This window comes from Melitaea cinxia, chromosome 17, assembly GCF_905220565.1.
Source record: "Melitaea cinxia chromosome 17, ilMelCinx1.1, whole genome shotgun sequence".
In the NCBI taxonomy this organism is placed as follows: Eukaryota; Metazoa; Arthropoda; class Insecta; order Lepidoptera; family Nymphalidae; genus Melitaea; species Melitaea cinxia.
In genome coordinates, this window is record NC_059410.1 from 13161603 (window position 1) to 13180004 (window position 18402).

The following is an 18402-nucleotide window of genomic DNA, read 5'->3' on the forward strand; positions in this document are numbered from 1 at the left end:
TATTTAATATTTTAGTTTATATTCTGTTTATGAATAATATAACAAATATGTATGTTTATTTTTCATAGCGATTTTTAAATTGATAAAAAGTTAACAAAAAAAGGATTTTTTTTTTAAGTCGTTTTGTTTTATTTCATTAATATAAATGTCGATTTCATTTGTCTTGTAATATTATTCATAATTAAAATATAATAAACATTAAATAAATATCGTTTTTAAATTTTTTTCGCTCCTTTAACTTTTTATAACATTAACGGTTTTGACACATTGGGTTGGCAATTTTCACTTAAAATTCGATGTCTATAAAATTTTAAAATATAAAAAAATACAAAATTTTCGATTTGAAATTCCACTGGTTTGCTTTGAAAAATAAATATTGAAAAATCTGAGTTATTTAGCAACCAACAAACAAACAAAAAACAACAGAAATAGCTACTTTTGCACAACCCTAGTACACACCACAAAAAGTACAAAAGTCCCTCGTAGCTTAAACACTATCATAATCAATTGATCCTAATTTCTGAACACTATCCAATGACGTCTATATTTAAATATTAAACATTTCTACCTTTATAAATGCACTTCTTTTTAAAACTTTACATCTACACTAACATAGAAATTGTGTAATATTACATTGAAAAAATAGAATATAAATAAAATACAAGTTAACTGAAAAATGAAACGAAGAAAGTCTAAACAAAACGTTTATAACAGACACCAAGATGGCGAAACAACAAGAAAAATGTAGACAGCCTAATTAAAAAAAAAAAAAAAAAAAAACGAAGACCAATGTAACATATGAATACTCAAGAATACTGAAAGAAAGATGGCATCATTCCGCACTAAGGAATTGCTTACATTACTTCTTTGGTGTGGTGTCATTTTATTTATTATTGATTCCACTGCTATTGGACGCTATACTCGGCGTTTAATAAAATATTTATCGTACGAGCGCCTCACGATAGATGTTATTAATTTTCGATAATATAATTTACAAGTTAGCGCTCGTATCGCCTATTTAAAATATATCTAACATTTTCCAACGAACTAGTACCTAGACTTAACGTGGCCTATATTTACACTTTATAATTATATACACAATGGAATCATTGAGATCATTACAACGTTATCTACTTACATTATTGCGAAATCTAAGAGGTATTTTATAATCTAGATTACATAAAAATAATACTTTAGAAAAGACTGGTTTGGTACAAATTGAGTACAATCGCTCTCGCGAACTTCGATGAGGTATGTCAATTAACCGTGATTCATATTTATTATATAATTATCTTACGAATACGATAAACGTCTTTTATTCGAATGGATATAGTTATAAAAATATACAATACCTGGCCATCTATTGCACGAAATTTTTAACATTAAAATAAAATTTTAAATCAAATCAATATACTATGGCCATGTAATGTTATTACAGTGTAGTTAGTATTTTTTTTTACTTACTGCAATATAAATTTCGAGAAATAAATATTAGCTACAGTTTCAGCCGAACCTCTCTTTGACAAGGAACATGAGTTTCTTTTTGCCTTTGTATTTTAACTTTATTTCTTGTAGTAGAGCTGCGAACTGGTGGGGGCCATCGTGAGCCAGCGCAAAAGTGTCTCGAGCTTTACCTGCAAGATTTTATTATAACGTTACAATACAAGATTTATACGTGATTGTGGATTTCTTTCCATGTTTTTCCTGGATTTTATTGGACAAAGCCAAGGAAGCGAACTAGTAATACAACATACAAGATAAAGATTTAAAGGAGACATTTATGAATTACAAAAAAAAATAATTAATACTTATAGCAGTAAATAATATTGAAATAAAATTTCTTTACGCTTGCTTGATTTGGGGAATAAATTGTTAAATGCGTGACGAGAGCGTTACGGCGAACGGAAGTTGAGAGCGAGACATTAGTAAGAGAAGATAGCAAGAGAGAGAGTTACGTTTGGTAAGTTATACATCAGACGTGTGGTCTAAAGCATACTCGTTTTTTTTAAACTTTTTGTAACGCCCGCATTACGTATTCACCAGCTCACTTTCCAAATCAAGAATGAATAAAGAAGTTTTACTTCTTGGTTGTTAGCCCTTGTCCACCCCACCGCGCCTCGAAGAGCACGTTATCATATACACCCGATAGCGATCGTCACTCATAGTAGGGAACAAATCTGTCAGCTTGTCAACAAAGCTTCAACCCTTCTCGTGCACGAAGAAAGAGGCCCATGCCCAGCAGGATGTTATAGGCTGAGTGCGTCTAATCACCATCTTTGTTATAGTCAGTAGTTGTAGAGTAAGCGTCTGGTGCAGAAGGCGGTGCGGGTGCGTAGTCAGTAGGTGTAGAGTAAGCGTCTGGTGCAGAAGGCGGTGCGGGTGCGTGGTCAGTAGGTGTAGAGTAAGCGTCTGGTGCAGAAGGCGGTGCGGGTGCGTGGTCAGTAGGTGTAGAGTAAGCGTCTGGTGCAGAAGGCGGTGCGGGTGCGTGGTCAGTAGGTGTAGAGTAAGCGTCTGGTGCAGAAGGCGGTGCGGGTGCGTGGTCAGTAGGTGTAGAGTAAGCGTCTGGTGCAGAAGGCGGTGCGGGTGCGTGGTCAGTAGGTGTAGAGTAAGCGTCTGGTGCAGAAGGCGGTGCGGGTGCGTGGTCAGTAGGTGTAGAGTAAGCGTCTGGTGCAGAAGGCGGTGCGGGTGCGTGGTCAGTAGGTGTAGAGTAAGCGTCTGGTGCAGAAGGCGGTGCGGGTGCGTGGTCAGTAGGTGTAGAGTAAGCGTCTGGTGCAGAAGGCGGTGCGGGTGCGTGGTCAGTAGGTGTAGAGTAAGCGTCTGGTGCAGAAGGCGGTGCGGGTGCGTGGTCAGTAGGTGTAGAGTAAGCGTCTGGTGCAGAAGGCGGTGCGGGTGCGTGGTCAGTAGGTGTAGAGTAAGCGTCTGGTGCAGAAGGCGGTGCGGGTGCGTGGTCAGTAGGTGTAGAGTAAGCGTCTGGTGCAGAAGGCGGTGCGGGTGCGTGGTCAGTAGGTGTAGAGTAAGCGTCTGGTGCAGAAGGCGGTGCGGGTGCGTGGTCAGTAGGTGTAGAGTAAGCGTCTGGTGCAGAAGGCGGTGCGGGTGCGTGGTCAGTAGGTGTAGAGTAAGCGTCTGGTGCAGAAGGCGGTGCGGGTGCGTGGTCAGTAGGTGTAGAGTAAGCGTCTGGTGCAGAAGGCGGTGCGGGTGCGTAGTCAGTAGTTGTAGAGTAAGCGTCTGGTGCAGAAGGCGGTGCGGGTGCGTAGTCAGTAGGTGTGGAGTAAGTGTTTGGTGCAGAAGGCGGTGCGGGTGCGTAGTCAGTAGGTGTAGAGTAAGCGTCTGGTGCAGAAGGCGGGGCGCTCACCGAGGAAGTCGACGAAGTCCGCGTAGTGGCGCGGCGAGATGTGCGCCAGGCGCGCGTGCGTGGTGGAGGCGTAGGCGCGCAGCGCGGCCTCCAGCAGCGGGCGCAGCGGCGTGGGCGGGCGCGGGGGCGGCGGCCGCGCGCGCGAGCAGCCCGCCGCCGCCACGCAGCAGCGCCGCAGCACGTCCGACTGCGCACGGCCTTACTTACTACACGCGCTCATGGCCGGGCGACATTGTACTTGACGATTCAATATAAGGCGGTTCGTTTTTTCGTATTTTTTTATTTAACAATTTTTTATACGTACAAGATTATACACAATATATGTGTCATGGAGACTCACGTATAATGAGTGTGATTATCTCTGTAAGGGACTTCTTCCAGCACACCCAAAAAGAAACGGTTACAGACAGAAATTAAAGTAGGTAGACGTACAAAAGAAAATATTAAATCATTGTTGTATGTATATATATATATATATATATGTATATATATATGTATATATACACGGTGATTTTATAACCGTTTTGGAAACGAAATATTTTACTTTGGAATCATCTATAGTACCTATAAAAATTGATAAATCAATTGTAATGTTGATTAAAAAAAAGTTTCAATTTTAATATTTATTTTTACTCGATCGACTTGGAAAGTAGTAAGGCACTGATCATTCATTCATTATTTTATATGAATGAAACACGTCCGTGCGCGTTTCGGTTGATAAAAGTATACCTATAGGCGCGAGCTAGCGAGTACTTACGTAGATAGACTCGTTTGTCCTTCATACTTTACACGGGCTTAGGACCGTCAGAAATGCCTATTTTATTTAAACTTCTTTTCGATTATTAACGACGATTGTTCTTTTCAGAACAAATAAATTTATAAACGGACTGTAGGTATAAATTTCTGGCGTATTTAAAAAATCGGAGCTATCTACAGAATAATTAACTTACATACGTATTAACAGTTTATTTACACTATTTACACTTCTCTGTATCGAAACAACTGCTCAAAATGGAGTCCGCTGCGTTCAATACACAAACGTACACGTTTATTACAATTCTTTTAATTTTCTTAATGTGTCTTTATCACTTTTCACTTCATCAAAAGCGTCCACTATCGCAATGCGTAAATTATCACAACTTTCATATTGACGTGTATAATTTTTTATTTCCGACCACAAGAAAAAATCCAAGGGCGTTAAGTCCAGACTTCCAGGTGGCCAAGACACAGGCCCTCCTCGACCTATCCACCTATCACTAAACTCATTGTCCAGGTACGCACGCACTACACTCGCGTAATGAGCGGGACAGCCGTCGTCTTGGTAGTACATACCTCTCGAGTAAGCTAACGGCACATCGTCTACTAACTCAGATATTATTCTCCTTAACATCTCTAAGTACGAGTTGCCGGTTAGATGACCTTCAATAAAAATAGGCCCTATTAATTGGTCGTTAATAATACCGGCCTACACGTTCACACTGAAACGAACCTGGTGATGGTTTTCTCGTATCAAGTAGGGGTTAATTAGAGCCGAGTAATGCTCATTGTGCACATTGTATAGTCCCACTTGAGTAAACAGTGACTCGTCCGTCCAGAGTATGTTGTCGTTTGTATTATTTAACAACCACTGGCAAAAGGCGATTCTTGCCGGTGCGTTGTTTATTACGTGAGCCTTACGAAAATGATACGGGTGTAATCCTTGTGTACGTAATATCTTCCATACGAAGTTTTGGCTAACATCGAATTCTCTTGCTGCCATCCTTGTCCTCCGCCGGGGATCGCGCTCGAAGTACTCAAGAACATCTTCAAACTCCGGCGAATAATAATTTAAACGTCCTTGACCTTGTTTACACATGTACCGCTATGGTATTACTGACCGACTGAAAGCCAGGGACGCGGGACGCCGACGATTACAGGTGAGCCGTCATTGGTCGACTCCGGCGCAACTCGGTAGCTTTGTTTTTATTGGCTAATACGATTTTGTGACGCAATATTAAAACGTATAGTATTTCTATTTATAGAATTTACCTACCGTGTAGCGCTACTACTGGTTCTCACTTTTTGTCTGTAAACGATATGAATATCGACTTTGATGAAAAAAAAATTACATATATTTTTAAATTAACGTTATATATAGCTTCTGTTATTGATAAATAATTCAAAATTTTCGTTTCCAAAACGCTTTCAAAATCACCCGGTATATATATATGTATATATATATATATATATATATATATATATACGATATTTCTTATTTGGAAACAATCCGAAAAATATATAAATAATAAATATAAACGACATTCCGAAATGACAGTTAGCATTTTTAGAAACAAATTCTACAAGTGTCTATAGATATATTAATGTCATCAATTTAAGTTTTATTAACTACATCGTTTAGTTCATTTCAGTATTGTCTTAATCAAACATCTTCGATTTATGAATTTTTCATGACATGTATTATATAGATAATAAAATTTTAATAAGCCTACCAAGACAGGCGCACACTGCACGTTCTTAACGAGCAGCGGCAGCATGGCCTGCAGCTCGGCGCGGCCCAGCGAATGCGCCAGCGCTACTGCCCAGTGGATGTCCGCGATGGCCGGGTGGCTGTCCTGTAACGATCGAATAGATATGCTCGATACCAACGTGTTCTTGTTGTTTTAATAAACTATTTTGAGCTATCGAAATGAGAAAAATTTATATTGTATGAAATTAATGTAATATTATTTTCTAAGAATCGTGATGTTACAAAGAAATATTAAGATATATTTTAGTCTTAATATTTGAACCTGACTTTGAATCTAGTTTATGAGCGTTAGGAGGTATGCACACATGACGCGTTGGGAAGCCAGAGCGGTGTGTACATAGACGTGGGTGTGTCACCTGGTTGTAGTGCAGGTGCAGGTTGCGCATGGCGAGCGTGGCGAGGCGCATGGCGCGCGCGGGCTGGCCGCGCTGCTCCATGTAGCGCGCCACGGCGAACAGCTGGCTGGACGTGTGTGTATAGACGTGGGTGTGTCACCTGGTTGTAGTGCAGGTGCAGGTTGCGCATGGCGAGCGTGGCGAGGCGCATGGCGAGCGTGGCGAGGCGCATGGCGCGCGCGGGCTGGCCGCGCTGCTCCATGTAGCGCGCCACGGCGAACAGCTGGCTGGACGTGTGTGTATAGACGTGGGTGTGTCACCTGGTTGTAGTGCAGGTGCAGGTTGCGCATGGCGAGCGTGGCGAGGCGCATGGCGCGCGCGGGCTGGCCGCGCTGCTCCATGTAGCGCGCCACGGCGAACAGCTGGCTGGACGTGTGTGTATAGACGTGGGTGTGTCACCTGGTTGTAGTGCAGGTGCAGGTTGCGCATGGCGAGCGTGGCGAGGCGCATGGCGCGCGCGGGCTGGCCGCGCTGCTCCATGTAGCGCGCCACGGCGAACAGCTGGCTGGACGTGTGTGTATAGACGTGGGTGTGTCACCTGGTTGTAGTGCAGGTGCAGGTTGCGCATGGCGAGCGTGGCGAGGCGCATGGCGCGCGCGGGCTGGCCGCGCTGCTCCATGTAGCGCGCCACGGCGAACAGCTGGCTGGACGTGTGTGTATAGACGTGGGTGTGTCACCTGGTTGTAGTGCAGGTGCAGGTTGCGCATGGCGAGCGTGGCGAGGCGCATGGCGCGCGCGGGCTGGCCGCGCTGCTCCATGTAGCGCGCCACGGCGAACAGCTGGCTGGACGCGTGTGTATAGACGTGGGTGTGTCACCTGGTTGTAGTGCAGGTGCAGGTTGCGCATGGCGAGCGTGGCGAGGCGCATGGCGCGCGCGGGCTGGCCGCGCTGCTCCATGTAGCGCGCCACGGCGAACAGCTGGCTGGACGTGTGTGTATAGACGTGGGTGTGTCACCTGGTTGTAGTGCAGGTGCAGGTTGCGCATGGCGAGCGTGGCGAGGCGCATGGCGCGCGCGGGCTGGCCGCGCTGCTCCATGTAGCGCGCCACGGCGAACAGCTGGCTGGACGCGAGCGCGCCGCGCGCCGCCGCCCCGCCCACCGCCGCGCACGCCGCCTCGAACGCGCCCGCCGAGCCCTCGCACACCGACAGCGCGCTGAGTGCACAACCCGGCGGGTCCTGTCGCACACGCACACGGTTACGCAACACTCTAAGTCGTTATATCTGTCTAACTGAATCGAGTCAGTGAGAGACACTTAGCAGTTAAAGATAAAAGGAAGAATTTATTTTGCTTGAAATTAAATTGAGAAGAATAGAGGGCTCTTCAGGAGCAGCGAGGGGCTACGTACTTTAGCAGCACACTGCAGCGCCAGTGTGCGCGCGGTGGCACTGAGCTTCTCCTGCTGCTCGAAGCTAAGCCCAAGTCGTAGGGCTGTAGCGTGTGACATAGCAGCCGCGGCTACTGGGCCCGTTGCCTCCGTCGGAGTGAATAGCTCGTACCTGGTCCCGATTACATATGTATGCTGTTTATTGAACACTAATATTTTTTTAATTTACATAGCAATTTTTTACGACAAAAATATGAGAAACAAGAAGGAACCTTATTGCTAAAACGACTATCTTCAATCATCACTCAATTCATTTTCATCTTCTAAGTAACCAACCTTAGGTTAGGGATATATTAAAAAAAAAAACGGTTCTAAGTCTCATTATCGAAACGATAAACCTAAATTTGATCCCAACTTTCCTCTCCTTAATCTAGTTTTAATTGCCGTGTATTTTACAAACGTATCTTAGATGAGAAGTAATTACGACTTTCGTATTTCAAAGATAAAAATAGAGTCACTGGTTCTGCACGACCAATAAGAAAGGCAATGCTGTCTCACCAGTTCTGCATGATGGAGAGCAGCGCGTCGAGCCCCAGCTCCGTGGCGCATGTAACGAGCCAGCGCACCATCTCGCGCCGCCGCCAGTTCACCGCCGACAGCGTCATCCGGAGAACCTGTGGCGTGTGTTTGTTAATGCTGTGCTTTTTTAGAGTTTTCTTTTGGATCTTCTTTTCACTCAAACAATTTAAAATTAACTTCAATGTAACTAATTTGTTATAATTTTGTTATTTGATAATCACGTCCTCATCATCGCGCCAATTAACCATCAAATAATCATCGAGAGTACAAGATTATAATTTTATACCACAACGATACTGATGTGATGAGTTATTCCAAAGTAACTTAACTAGTAGTCACTTATTCACGATATCAATAGCAGCACAAGAGCAGATATACATAGCAGTATATGGTAAGCAGCAATCACCTGCAACCCGAGCTCGAAGGCGGCGGCGAGCAAGTCTCGGTGGTGGTGGGGCGCATCGGGTGGCGCAGCGTGCCGCAGCGCGTCCTGCGCTAACCGGAACAGTTGCGCTGCGGAGCGCACGTGTCGCTGCGCCGCGGCTAACGCTGCACGCAGTCTTGCGGGCGTGCCGCGCGCCGCGCCTGACATGTGCCAATGGACATTTATAATGCACGTGTGTTAAAGTTAATAATTGACAATTTTATTCAACATGTAAATAGTTTGCTGGCGTGATTGAAGAAACTATTAATATGATAGATTGTTTTTATTTCCTTATATATAAAATATCTCGTCAGTGTTTGTTATTGAACTCTTGACCGATTTTTATGAAATTTTTTGTGTATATTCGGTAGATCTGAGAATAGGTCGTAGGCTATTTTTTATACTATTATTTATGTATTTTATACTACTAGTATGGCAGAACGTTTGGCGGATCGGCTAATATATATTTATTTATAAAATTAAATTAAATGTTATGAGTACCTACACTAAATTAAATAAATATGGTCTTTTTAAGTCTTGAAAACTCAAGAGGAAACATTTAAGAGTGAGTTGCCGAATGAGTACAATTAAAAAACAATAATAATACGAATGTGGCATTTTTTTTTATATGACTAGGTCGGCAAACAAGCGTACGGCTCACCTGATGGTAAGAGATTACTGTAGCTTATAGACGGCTGCAACACCAGAAGCATCACAAGTGCGTTGCCGACCCAATCCCCAATCCCCCCAGGAGCTCTGGTCACCTTACTCACCAACAGGAACACAATACTGCTTGAAAACAGTATTATTTAGCTGTGATCTTCTGTAAGGTCGAGATACTACCCCATTCGGGCCGCTCCATAATTTGAGCAGGAAATTCCTGCTGTGCCCTACCTCAGTTGGCAAAGTGAAAGAACGAGGGTTAGAGTGAATGAAAGAGAGAAAGAGAATGAATGAACGGTAGAGCGAGTGAGTACCGAGCAGCGCGCTGGCGAGCGCGGCCTGCTGCTGCTCGGCGTGCTGCAGCGTGTGCCACGCGCCCGCGCCGCCCGCCGCCGCGCCGCCGCCGTCCAGCGCGTACGCCTCCTCCACCATGGGCAGTCTGCGGCACACCGTATACAGTCACACTCGGTACAACGCCAACCAAGAACCAGGCCCTGGCGTTACTAGGCAGTCTCAGTCAGACGGGACTGTCGATTTTATAATCTTAAGTAATAAATCGCCTGTAGGATAAGCGTAAATATAACGTATAATGTTAAACAAAAGGAATTGGCATTTTAGAGCTTGTGAATTAGCATTGAAAAAAAAAAACTATTATATTTAGTATTTTAGGTAAAGTTAATAAGTTAGATATTACACAAGAATTCGTCGATAAAATAAATAGTGTAAAGTAAATGAGAAGGGAGGGGCTTTACTTAGTAGTGTGATAAGATGAGACAAGGGGGAGGGTAGGTCTAAGAATATGTGATATTTGTACCACATATCATTGTAAGTAGTACCAACTCTGTTATATCTTATCTTTTGAGTCAAGTTAGCGTATTAGGTTATACAAAAGGGACAATAAATGGGGGCTTTGTAGGTCTAAACAAATGTGACTTTGTACCAAATTGGTCAATATAATTTAAAAAAAAAGTTTATTCGATTTTTCATCACAAAAATCATTTATGTAATTGAGGGAGGAGAGTAAGACGTATATTACGTACGGCTTAAGAAGTATTTGATATTAATAATACCCTTTTACTTAAAACATTTAGTCTCATTGAGTTTTTGCCGACCTCATGGCGCGTAGGCCGACGCGGTAGGCCAGGTCGGGCTCGCTGGGCAGCAGCGCCAGGAACAGGAAGCGCGCGAAGGTGTGCGCGGGCGCGGAGCGCGGGTGCAGCGTGGTGCCGAGGCAGGAGGCGGGCCCGCCCGCCAGCAGCGCCCGCGCCACGCGCGCGCACACGCCGCCCGCCGCCTCGCCCTCCACGCGCTGCAGCTGGCTGATGAGCCGCTCCTCCTGCGGGCCCACGTCTACACTCTCGGGACTGCGCCGGTGCCTCGCGACACAGTACTTTCAGATTTATAGCGTTCAAGACTCGGCCTGAATCCGTTTGGCAGTTTAGTCCGTTGTTTAGTTCAGCGTGCATTTTGCTGACAATGACATCTAACAACCCTGTCATAAGATATTTTCATCTAATTCGCAACAACAGAAGTCTTTATTTCTACCTCCTATATATCTAATATATAAAATTCTCGTGTCACAGTTTTCGTTGCCATACTCCTCCGAAACGGCTTGACCGATTTTGATGAAATTTTTTGTGCTTATCCGGTATCTATGAGAATCGGCCAACATCTATTTTTCATCCCCCTAAACGTTAGGGGTAGTCCACCCCTAAATTTTTTTTTATTTTTTAGACAAAATTTTTAATTTCTATTTTTTTATGATACAACATTAAAAAATACATACAATCCTAAATTTTCAACCCTCTACCATCAACCCCTATTTTTAATAGCGTTTAGCGGCAAGACAACGATTGCCGGGTCAGCTAGTATATATATATCCTAGTGGGTGTGAGGCATTCGCTTAAACATAAACGATTTATAAGTTTCTAAATTTTCAAGTTCAATATAAATAGTTTTGATTATGAGGGACTCATTGCAATGGTCACTTTAAAATTTTCCCGATATTTCGGCGTTACAGACGCCATGGTCACTGGTGACGCCAAATAGTACCTTACAATCAAGTGTTCATACACTATTTGTAGATTAGTATTTTAGTACTACCGAAACGTTCCGCTTGTTACATGTTTTCTATCATTTAGACCAATCGTAATTAAATTCCTTTAAAGTAAAAATAAAAATTTCGTTCACCTAGAGTTTAGATTGAACATATCCACTTGTAGCGTAATACTTTTAAAACATTTACGATAAGTCGAGATAATTCGTTACAGAGACAGATAATAGTAAATATTTTAGGAGAAAAAAATATCAGAAAGCTAATAATAAAACGCACCTGTTTACAATACCGCTCTTGCGCATAGAGGCCGCTAGGTAGCATCCTCTGCATACCAAGACCGAGCAAAGCTGCCTCTAGCGCGAGGGCGAGATAAGTTTCTTCAGGATTTTTGCTGCCAGCTACTGGCACGTGCTGGTATCTATTTTAAGTAACAATAAAAGGTTACCTTAATGTCTTCATCATTGATACAAATGAAAGTCGTATGTCAAAGAACTGGAACACATTTTGCGACCAAATATAAAATAGACGAAATGTAAACTTCGAAAAATTGGGTATCATATAGGGAAAATGGCAATTACGAGCAATCATATTATGATTTATGTATGTACACACATTAAAAATTATACAACACATAATGTACACACATTTAGAATTAAGTAAATTAAAAGTACAAGAATATTTGTGTAAAGTAGGTTACACAAATATTTGGCTTTTTAACCTTGGCATTTGGGCCTTCAAAAGTTCAAACTAACTGGCAATTTTATTTGTTGCTTGAGATATCAACGTTATAAAATCTAAATTAATTATCCTGTACATTAAATACCTAGGAGGTAGACCAGTGTTAGGCTCTTCGTCAATGTAGGTGTGTAGACGCGGCGAGGCACGCTGATCGTCCGGCGCGAGACACGCGTCCGCCAGACATTCGTACACGCACCAGATGGCTTCCAGCGTCCAGCCCGTCCAACAACGGCTGTCTGGAATTGCATTTAATTTTTTGAGTGACGTAATAAAAACAGACAGATTGCGTTAAATGTGATTATAAACGGTGTTTTAACAAATGATCGGTAAACTAAAGTAGAATTATAAGTAGTCGCATAGTGCTTTTCGTGTAGGTACCGACAAAATATTGAGATTTGAATTAAACCACACATATTTGTGCATAAAAGTATTAACACTGCGTGTTGCTTGATTGATGACGAATTACGGTCGCACTGCCCCGCGCACACTCGCTCGCGCTCCGCTCTGCCACTGGACGCTCACCTCTGCCGATGCACCGCTGCGAGTGCGAGAGCGCGCACGTGCTGGCGGCGGGCAGGCACGCGCCGGCGTCCATGTGCGCGCACACCAGCGACAGCTTGGCGCGGTCGCACTGCCCCGCGCACACTCGCTCGCGCTCCGCTCTGCCACTGGACGCTCACCTCTGCCGATGCACCGCTGCGAGTGCGAGAGCGCGCACGTGCTGGCGGCGGGCAGGCACGCGCCGGCGTCCATGTGCGCGCACACCAGCGACGGCGTGGCGCGGTCGCACTGCCCCGCGCACACTCGCTCGCGCTCCGCTCTGCCACTGGACGCTCACCTCTGCCGATGCACCGCTGCGAGTGCGAGAGCGCGCACGTGCTGGCGGCGGGCAGGCACGCGCCGGCGTCCATGTGCGCGCACACCAGCGACAGCTTGGCGCGGTCGCACTGCCCCGCGCACACTCGCTCGCGCTCCGCTCTGCCACTGGACGCTCACCTCTGCCGATGCACCGCTGCGAGTGCGAGAGCGCGCACGTGCTGGCGGCGGGCAGGCACGCGCCGGCGTCCATGTGCGCGCACACCAGCGACAGCTTGGCGCGGTCGCACTGCCCCGCGCACACTCGCTCGCGCTCCGCTCTGCCACTGGACGCTCACCTCTGCCGATGCACCGCTGCGAGTGCGAGAGCGCGCACGTGCTGGCGGCGGGCAGGCACGCGCCGGCGTCCATGTGCGCGCACACCAGCGACAGCTTGGCGCGGTCGCACTGCCCCGCGCACACTCGCTCGCGCTCCGCTCTGCCACTGGACGCTCACCTCTGCCGATGCACCGCTGCGAGTGCGAGAGCGCGCACGTGCTGGCGGCGGGCAGGCACGCGCCGGCGTCCATGTGCGCGCACACCAGCGACAGCTTGGCGCGGTCGCACTGCCCCGCGCACGACTCGCTCGCGCACGCGGCTCCGCTCCCACTGCTACTACTGCTCGCCTCTCCACCGCCCGCTTCTTGCCATCGCTGCTGAGCTACTTCCTGTTGATGCGTATTCGTAATTTAATATTGCTCCAAACTCACATCTACACACATAAAATCACAAAGGTTGTTGATACTTAATGTTTTTGGTTATAGATTGCATTTTATATAGAAATAAAAGTGACGTAGCGTGAACAACATTGAAGGCGTATCTTCTACTTTAAGTTATAACCATCATTCAAACAAACAATAACATAAACAGTGCGACAGTGCCGTGTGTACCTGGCGGTGCCTCATGGCGCGCGCGGCCGCCACAGCGAGCCGCAGGGCCGCGGGCGCGCGCCCGTGCGCACGCAACGCCTCTATACGCGCACCTACCACTGGGAGATGTTCTGCGGAATATTAAAACATACTACACTATTTTTACTGCTGTGTGGTTACGGTAGTAAATAATATATCCACCCCCTCTCTTTCCGTGTGTCGTAAGAGGCGACTAAGGGATAACACACTTCCACTACCCCCTTGAAACGTAAAACGCCGACCGATGGCGGGATAACCATCCAACTGCTGGCTTTGGCACTATTTTTAAATATGATGTCAGTGGCGCAGCGAGGGTCGGGGGAGCAAGGGGGGACATCATGCCCCAGGCGCTACTCACAAAGAGGCGCAAAACGGTCCGCAAAACACAAAATTGCTGGACATATCATACGGTTTTCGAATGGGGGGGGGGGCTAAAAAGGTATTATGCCCCAATGACTTTTTTGTTAATTCACAGGCTGACGAAATCGCGGGCACAGCTAATTTAATTATACGATTAAGCCAAAAAACATTGAGCGGACTAACTTAAAAACTTAAATTAAAAAAAAAAAGAATAACTTACCATGCCACAACGGTTGCCCTAATTCGTTAAACTTCGGGTAAGGCTGTAGTGAGGTAGAACCAGTCGATGCACCGGCCTTGTCCGGTTTCTCTGGGTCACAAAACTCGTCTGAACTCAAAATATTTTTCAAGTGTTCATTTTCCCATGAGATATCAACCGCGTCTAGAGCTCTGAAAGAATTTTATTTAAATACATTAGCAAAAGCATCGAAAGCGCGTTGCCGACCCAATCCCAATGTCCCAGGAGCTCTGGTCACCTTACTCACCAACAGGAACACAATATTGCTTGAAAACAGTATTATTTAGCTGTGATCTTCTGTAAGGTCGAGGTACTACCCCAGTCGGGCTGCTCCATATTTTGAGCAGGAAATTCCTGCTGTGCCCTACCTCAGTTAAAGTTATTATGTATCTAGTATTAAGTATTATTATTATAATTTTATCATCACTTCAGCCTATCACAGTCCACGGCTGGACATAGGCCTCCACAAATTCACGCCAAAACTATGGTTATGGTTAGTAAAACCAGAACTGGTAGGGGCTTAAATGATGTAATAAATAAATAAAATTATTTTTTCAATGATTATAAATGTCGGCCGATCTAATTCTCAATTGAAGGGTCATTGTATTATTAATTCTTACTTATGGAACACCGTTCTGGGCGTCATCAGCGCAGGCCTCTGATTGTGTAACCGCAGTCTTTTACTTGCTCTCCGGTATTCTCGTTCATAACTGAAAGAAATTAGAAAGTAAAAAATAAATCGATATTAATAATTATTTTTAATGGGACTTGACGGTTATTTGAAATGGAACAACCCTATTTCTAGGCAATTCCTTTATAATCACATCAATTATTTTGAGATATTAGTAGCGTGCATTGTTATAAACATATTTGTCATCACGCAAAAAAAATGGTTACAGATAATACTAAGACATAAAATTAACCAAAACCCATTCACTTTAATACTGTCGCATAATTTTTTTAAGAATTAAGGTTGCGTAGCGACAAGTTGTAGGTATTTATAATTCGTGTGTCGCAAGCAATGTTCAAAGTCACGCGATGATAGCAGTGGGTGCGTTTGTGGTCCATTTAAGTCAGTAAGAATGGCATTCGTGCAGCTAATGACTCATTTATGTTTATAACACGTATCTACATAAATGCTAGACTTTATTTTGCTTGAATATGCGCTGCGTTGATTATTCAAAAGATAAAATTCTTTCTCGAGGAATTCGAATTGTCAAAATCAAGATAAACGTTACTTAAACGTTACTGTGAACAGAAAAACTTTGCAACATTTTATAGTTTTATTAAAAATGTCTACACTGGTAAATATTTGTTGTTTTTATTCGTCAAAAGAAAACTTAGATTTTACTTACTTATTAGGTCTAGAATCTTCATCGGAACTTTCTGAATGGGAGTGCATTTCTCTTCTCTGTCTCTCTCTATGCCTTTCTCTGGAAAAACGAATAAAAGAAACTAAGACTTTACTTCTAAGGCATATCTATGTACTAATAAAGCAAATATTCGAAAGTTCTATTGGATGAAATGTTTACAATAAACATATGAATGTAGCATTAATAATTACAGTCAGTATACAGTATGTTTAAAAGTAATAAAGATAAATGATAGATAATAATAATAATACTAATAAGATAAATTACATTAAACTAAAAAACCTTAAGTATATATACATATACATTATAACTAAAAATATTATTAAAAGGAGTCCGTTTAGGCAAGGTTCCGAAGATACTGGCAGCGTTCCCCCTTTGAATAGCTAGGCTAATTCTTTGTCCGAAAAGTACTAATTATGTAAACGTAATTAACGAGTTAATTACCTATCTCTCTCTTCTCTTTCGCGCAGTCTTTCTCTATCCCTGTCTTCTCTATCTCTATGCCTTTCCCGGTCTCTGTCCCGATGATCTCTGTCTCGGTCTCTTTCGCTTCTCTCTCGTTCTCTTGCGTACTGAAAGAGAATGAGCAACCCTATAAGACATTTTTACTGTTAAAAAAAAATTAAACATAATACAATATTTATTTTTCTGAAAATATAAATGCGAAAGCGAACCATTTTTATTTAGAATTATTAAATCTTAATAAACTTGACAAACTTACCAATGGAAACGACCTGTAATCCGGATCTTCAGTAGGACAAACTTCCACAGCTGACCATTTTTCGAGCAGGTGCCTCCACTGCATCCTGTGATGTTTATTACTTCCAGGGTCAAGGACTATACTGATCCATAACGCACCCAATTGTTCCCACAATTGTCTACATTTCTCAGTCATAGGAGTATTTTGATTCCTCCACAAGAGCAATCTGGGATCTGATAGGAACTGTTCAGTCATTAGCATTAACATTCTTGGACCGTTTGAATCTTGAGCACGTAGCATTTCACGCACCTAAAATAAAAGTAAACTATGTTGTTCATACTGTTCATACTTACTCAACTGCATGTTTATTGTTATCTGTTAAATTAAGTGAGACTTACCTTAGAAAATAACGAATTGAGTTGCTTATTGGCATTATAGTAAGTTCCCTGTAATAAATACGCTCGGACTTGTTCGCAAACCTAGAAAAGAAAAATTGCAAAAATAAATGAAACGACAATATTCTAAATTTTAATAAGGAAAAATTTATATAAATTCAACAAATATTGTGTTGTATTTTAAAAAATTTTGATTAAATATGGGAAATATAAGATAGGAGATTTTGTAAAAAAAAAGAGGCGGTAATAACCTGTTGTTCGTCCAAGTGCCAAGCATGATGCGCATCAGGTGGAGGCCCCGCTGTAGGGTCCGGTGCCCCACAAATCCTGTTAATAGCAGACCTGGCCTGCAAGACCTCGTCAGCCAAACGCTGGGCGGTTGGCAGCACCTCGGTGTGATGTTCTGCTATTAAATATTGCACGAACTTCTGCAGTTGTTGCCTATCCATTTGGAGCAGGGTCTCTGAAAGCATTTAAAGTTGAAAGAAAATTTTACTTTTTTAGTCTTAAAGGTATGAGAAAAATTACTTGTATGTATTAAGTAATTATTTTAGTTGACTGTAAGTAATCGGAATTGTAGAGTAAAGATATATGACATCAAAGACGTTGAGGTCTGTTTTATCACATCGTATTAATTGATGTTTCAACAAATAAAATAATTTATAAACACAAGAAAGGAAATCATAAAAAGTAAATTAAAAAAAATCATATAAGGTATATTTAGGGATATTATCTTTTGTATTTCGTACAAACTTTCAGAAGTAGTATGAAATAACATTCTATGACTCAAGTGACGAAAACAGCAAATGTCAATGCAGCTTTAAAATAGTCTACCTGATATTGGTACTCGTAACCGCACAGAATCTGCATTCCTGATTCGGTACAACGCCAGCGCGACTACGTGCTGGCACCAGAAGATATCCCTCGCTTCGCAGCTGCATGTTACACCTGTTATTTTACACCTGGAAACGATCAATGTAAGTATTTTTAGTGCTAATGAAGTGTGACTTTCTGATTGATTTTGATGACAAAAACGATAAGAAGTGTGTTCCACTTCTACAAATTATAGCATAAGTAATGTATTTCATGTAGTATGTATGATTGTTGGTTTTTCCAAAGTTCTGAACAATTTTAACTTCTGTCTCGTTTCGAAAACAAATGGAAGTGGAAAGTTAGATATGATTATTTTAGGTCATAAATTAAATTAGAATCAGTTATTAGATAAATATTTTGTGATCAAAACCTTTGTATTTTACTTGAATAGTATAGTTAACTAAGCAAATTCATTTTATTGTTAGTCTAAAATTTATTCAAAATATAACAGATTTTATATTATACTTTTATAAATAATAGAAGGTAAAAGAAGGGTAAAGAAGCGGAATAGAGATTCTCTTTATATTAAAATGTAGATTCAACATAACATTTTATCTTCAACAAACACAAACGACTATGTTAAGTTCTTTTGAAATATATATTTTAAATTCTATAGTTGAATTGACAAATTGTTGGAAGA

The 18402-nt window shown here is 42.9% G+C and overlaps 1 protein-coding gene across 1 annotated transcript in view; it reads right to left on the reverse strand.

Moving 5' to 3' along the window:
- Positions 1–1263: 1263 nt before the first annotated feature.
- LOC123661608 (zinc finger SWIM domain-containing protein 4-like) overlaps positions 1264–18402 on the reverse strand; it is an 81772-nt gene continuing 64633 nt past the window's right edge. The window contains exons 3-23 of the mRNA XM_045596567.1: positions 17724–17851; positions 17141–17352; positions 16893–16973; positions 16516–16803; positions 16239–16366; positions 15777–15854; positions 15042–15131; positions 14404–14573; positions 13806–13915; positions 13373–13583; positions 12146–12296; positions 11599–11740; positions 10379–10602; positions 9581–9705; positions 8586–8764; positions 8159–8274; positions 7622–7772; positions 7230–7451; positions 5842–5964; positions 3353–3539; positions 1264–1634 (exon numbers count right to left, since the gene is read on the reverse strand). Coding sequence (XP_045452523.1) covers positions 1504–1634; positions 3353–3539; positions 5842–5964; positions 7230–7451; positions 7622–7772; positions 8159–8274; positions 8586–8764; positions 9581–9705; positions 10379–10602; positions 11599–11740; positions 12146–12296; positions 13373–13583; positions 13806–13915; positions 14404–14573; positions 15042–15131; positions 15777–15854; positions 16239–16366; positions 16516–16803; positions 16893–16973; positions 17141–17352; positions 17724–17851 — 3247 coding nt within the window. The 3' untranslated portion in view covers positions 1264–1503. The remainder of the gene's footprint in view (positions 1635–3352; positions 3540–5841; positions 5965–7229; positions 7452–7621; positions 7773–8158; positions 8275–8585; positions 8765–9580; positions 9706–10378; positions 10603–11598; positions 11741–12145; positions 12297–13372; positions 13584–13805; positions 13916–14403; positions 14574–15041; positions 15132–15776; positions 15855–16238; positions 16367–16515; positions 16804–16892; positions 16974–17140; positions 17353–17723; positions 17852–18402) is intronic.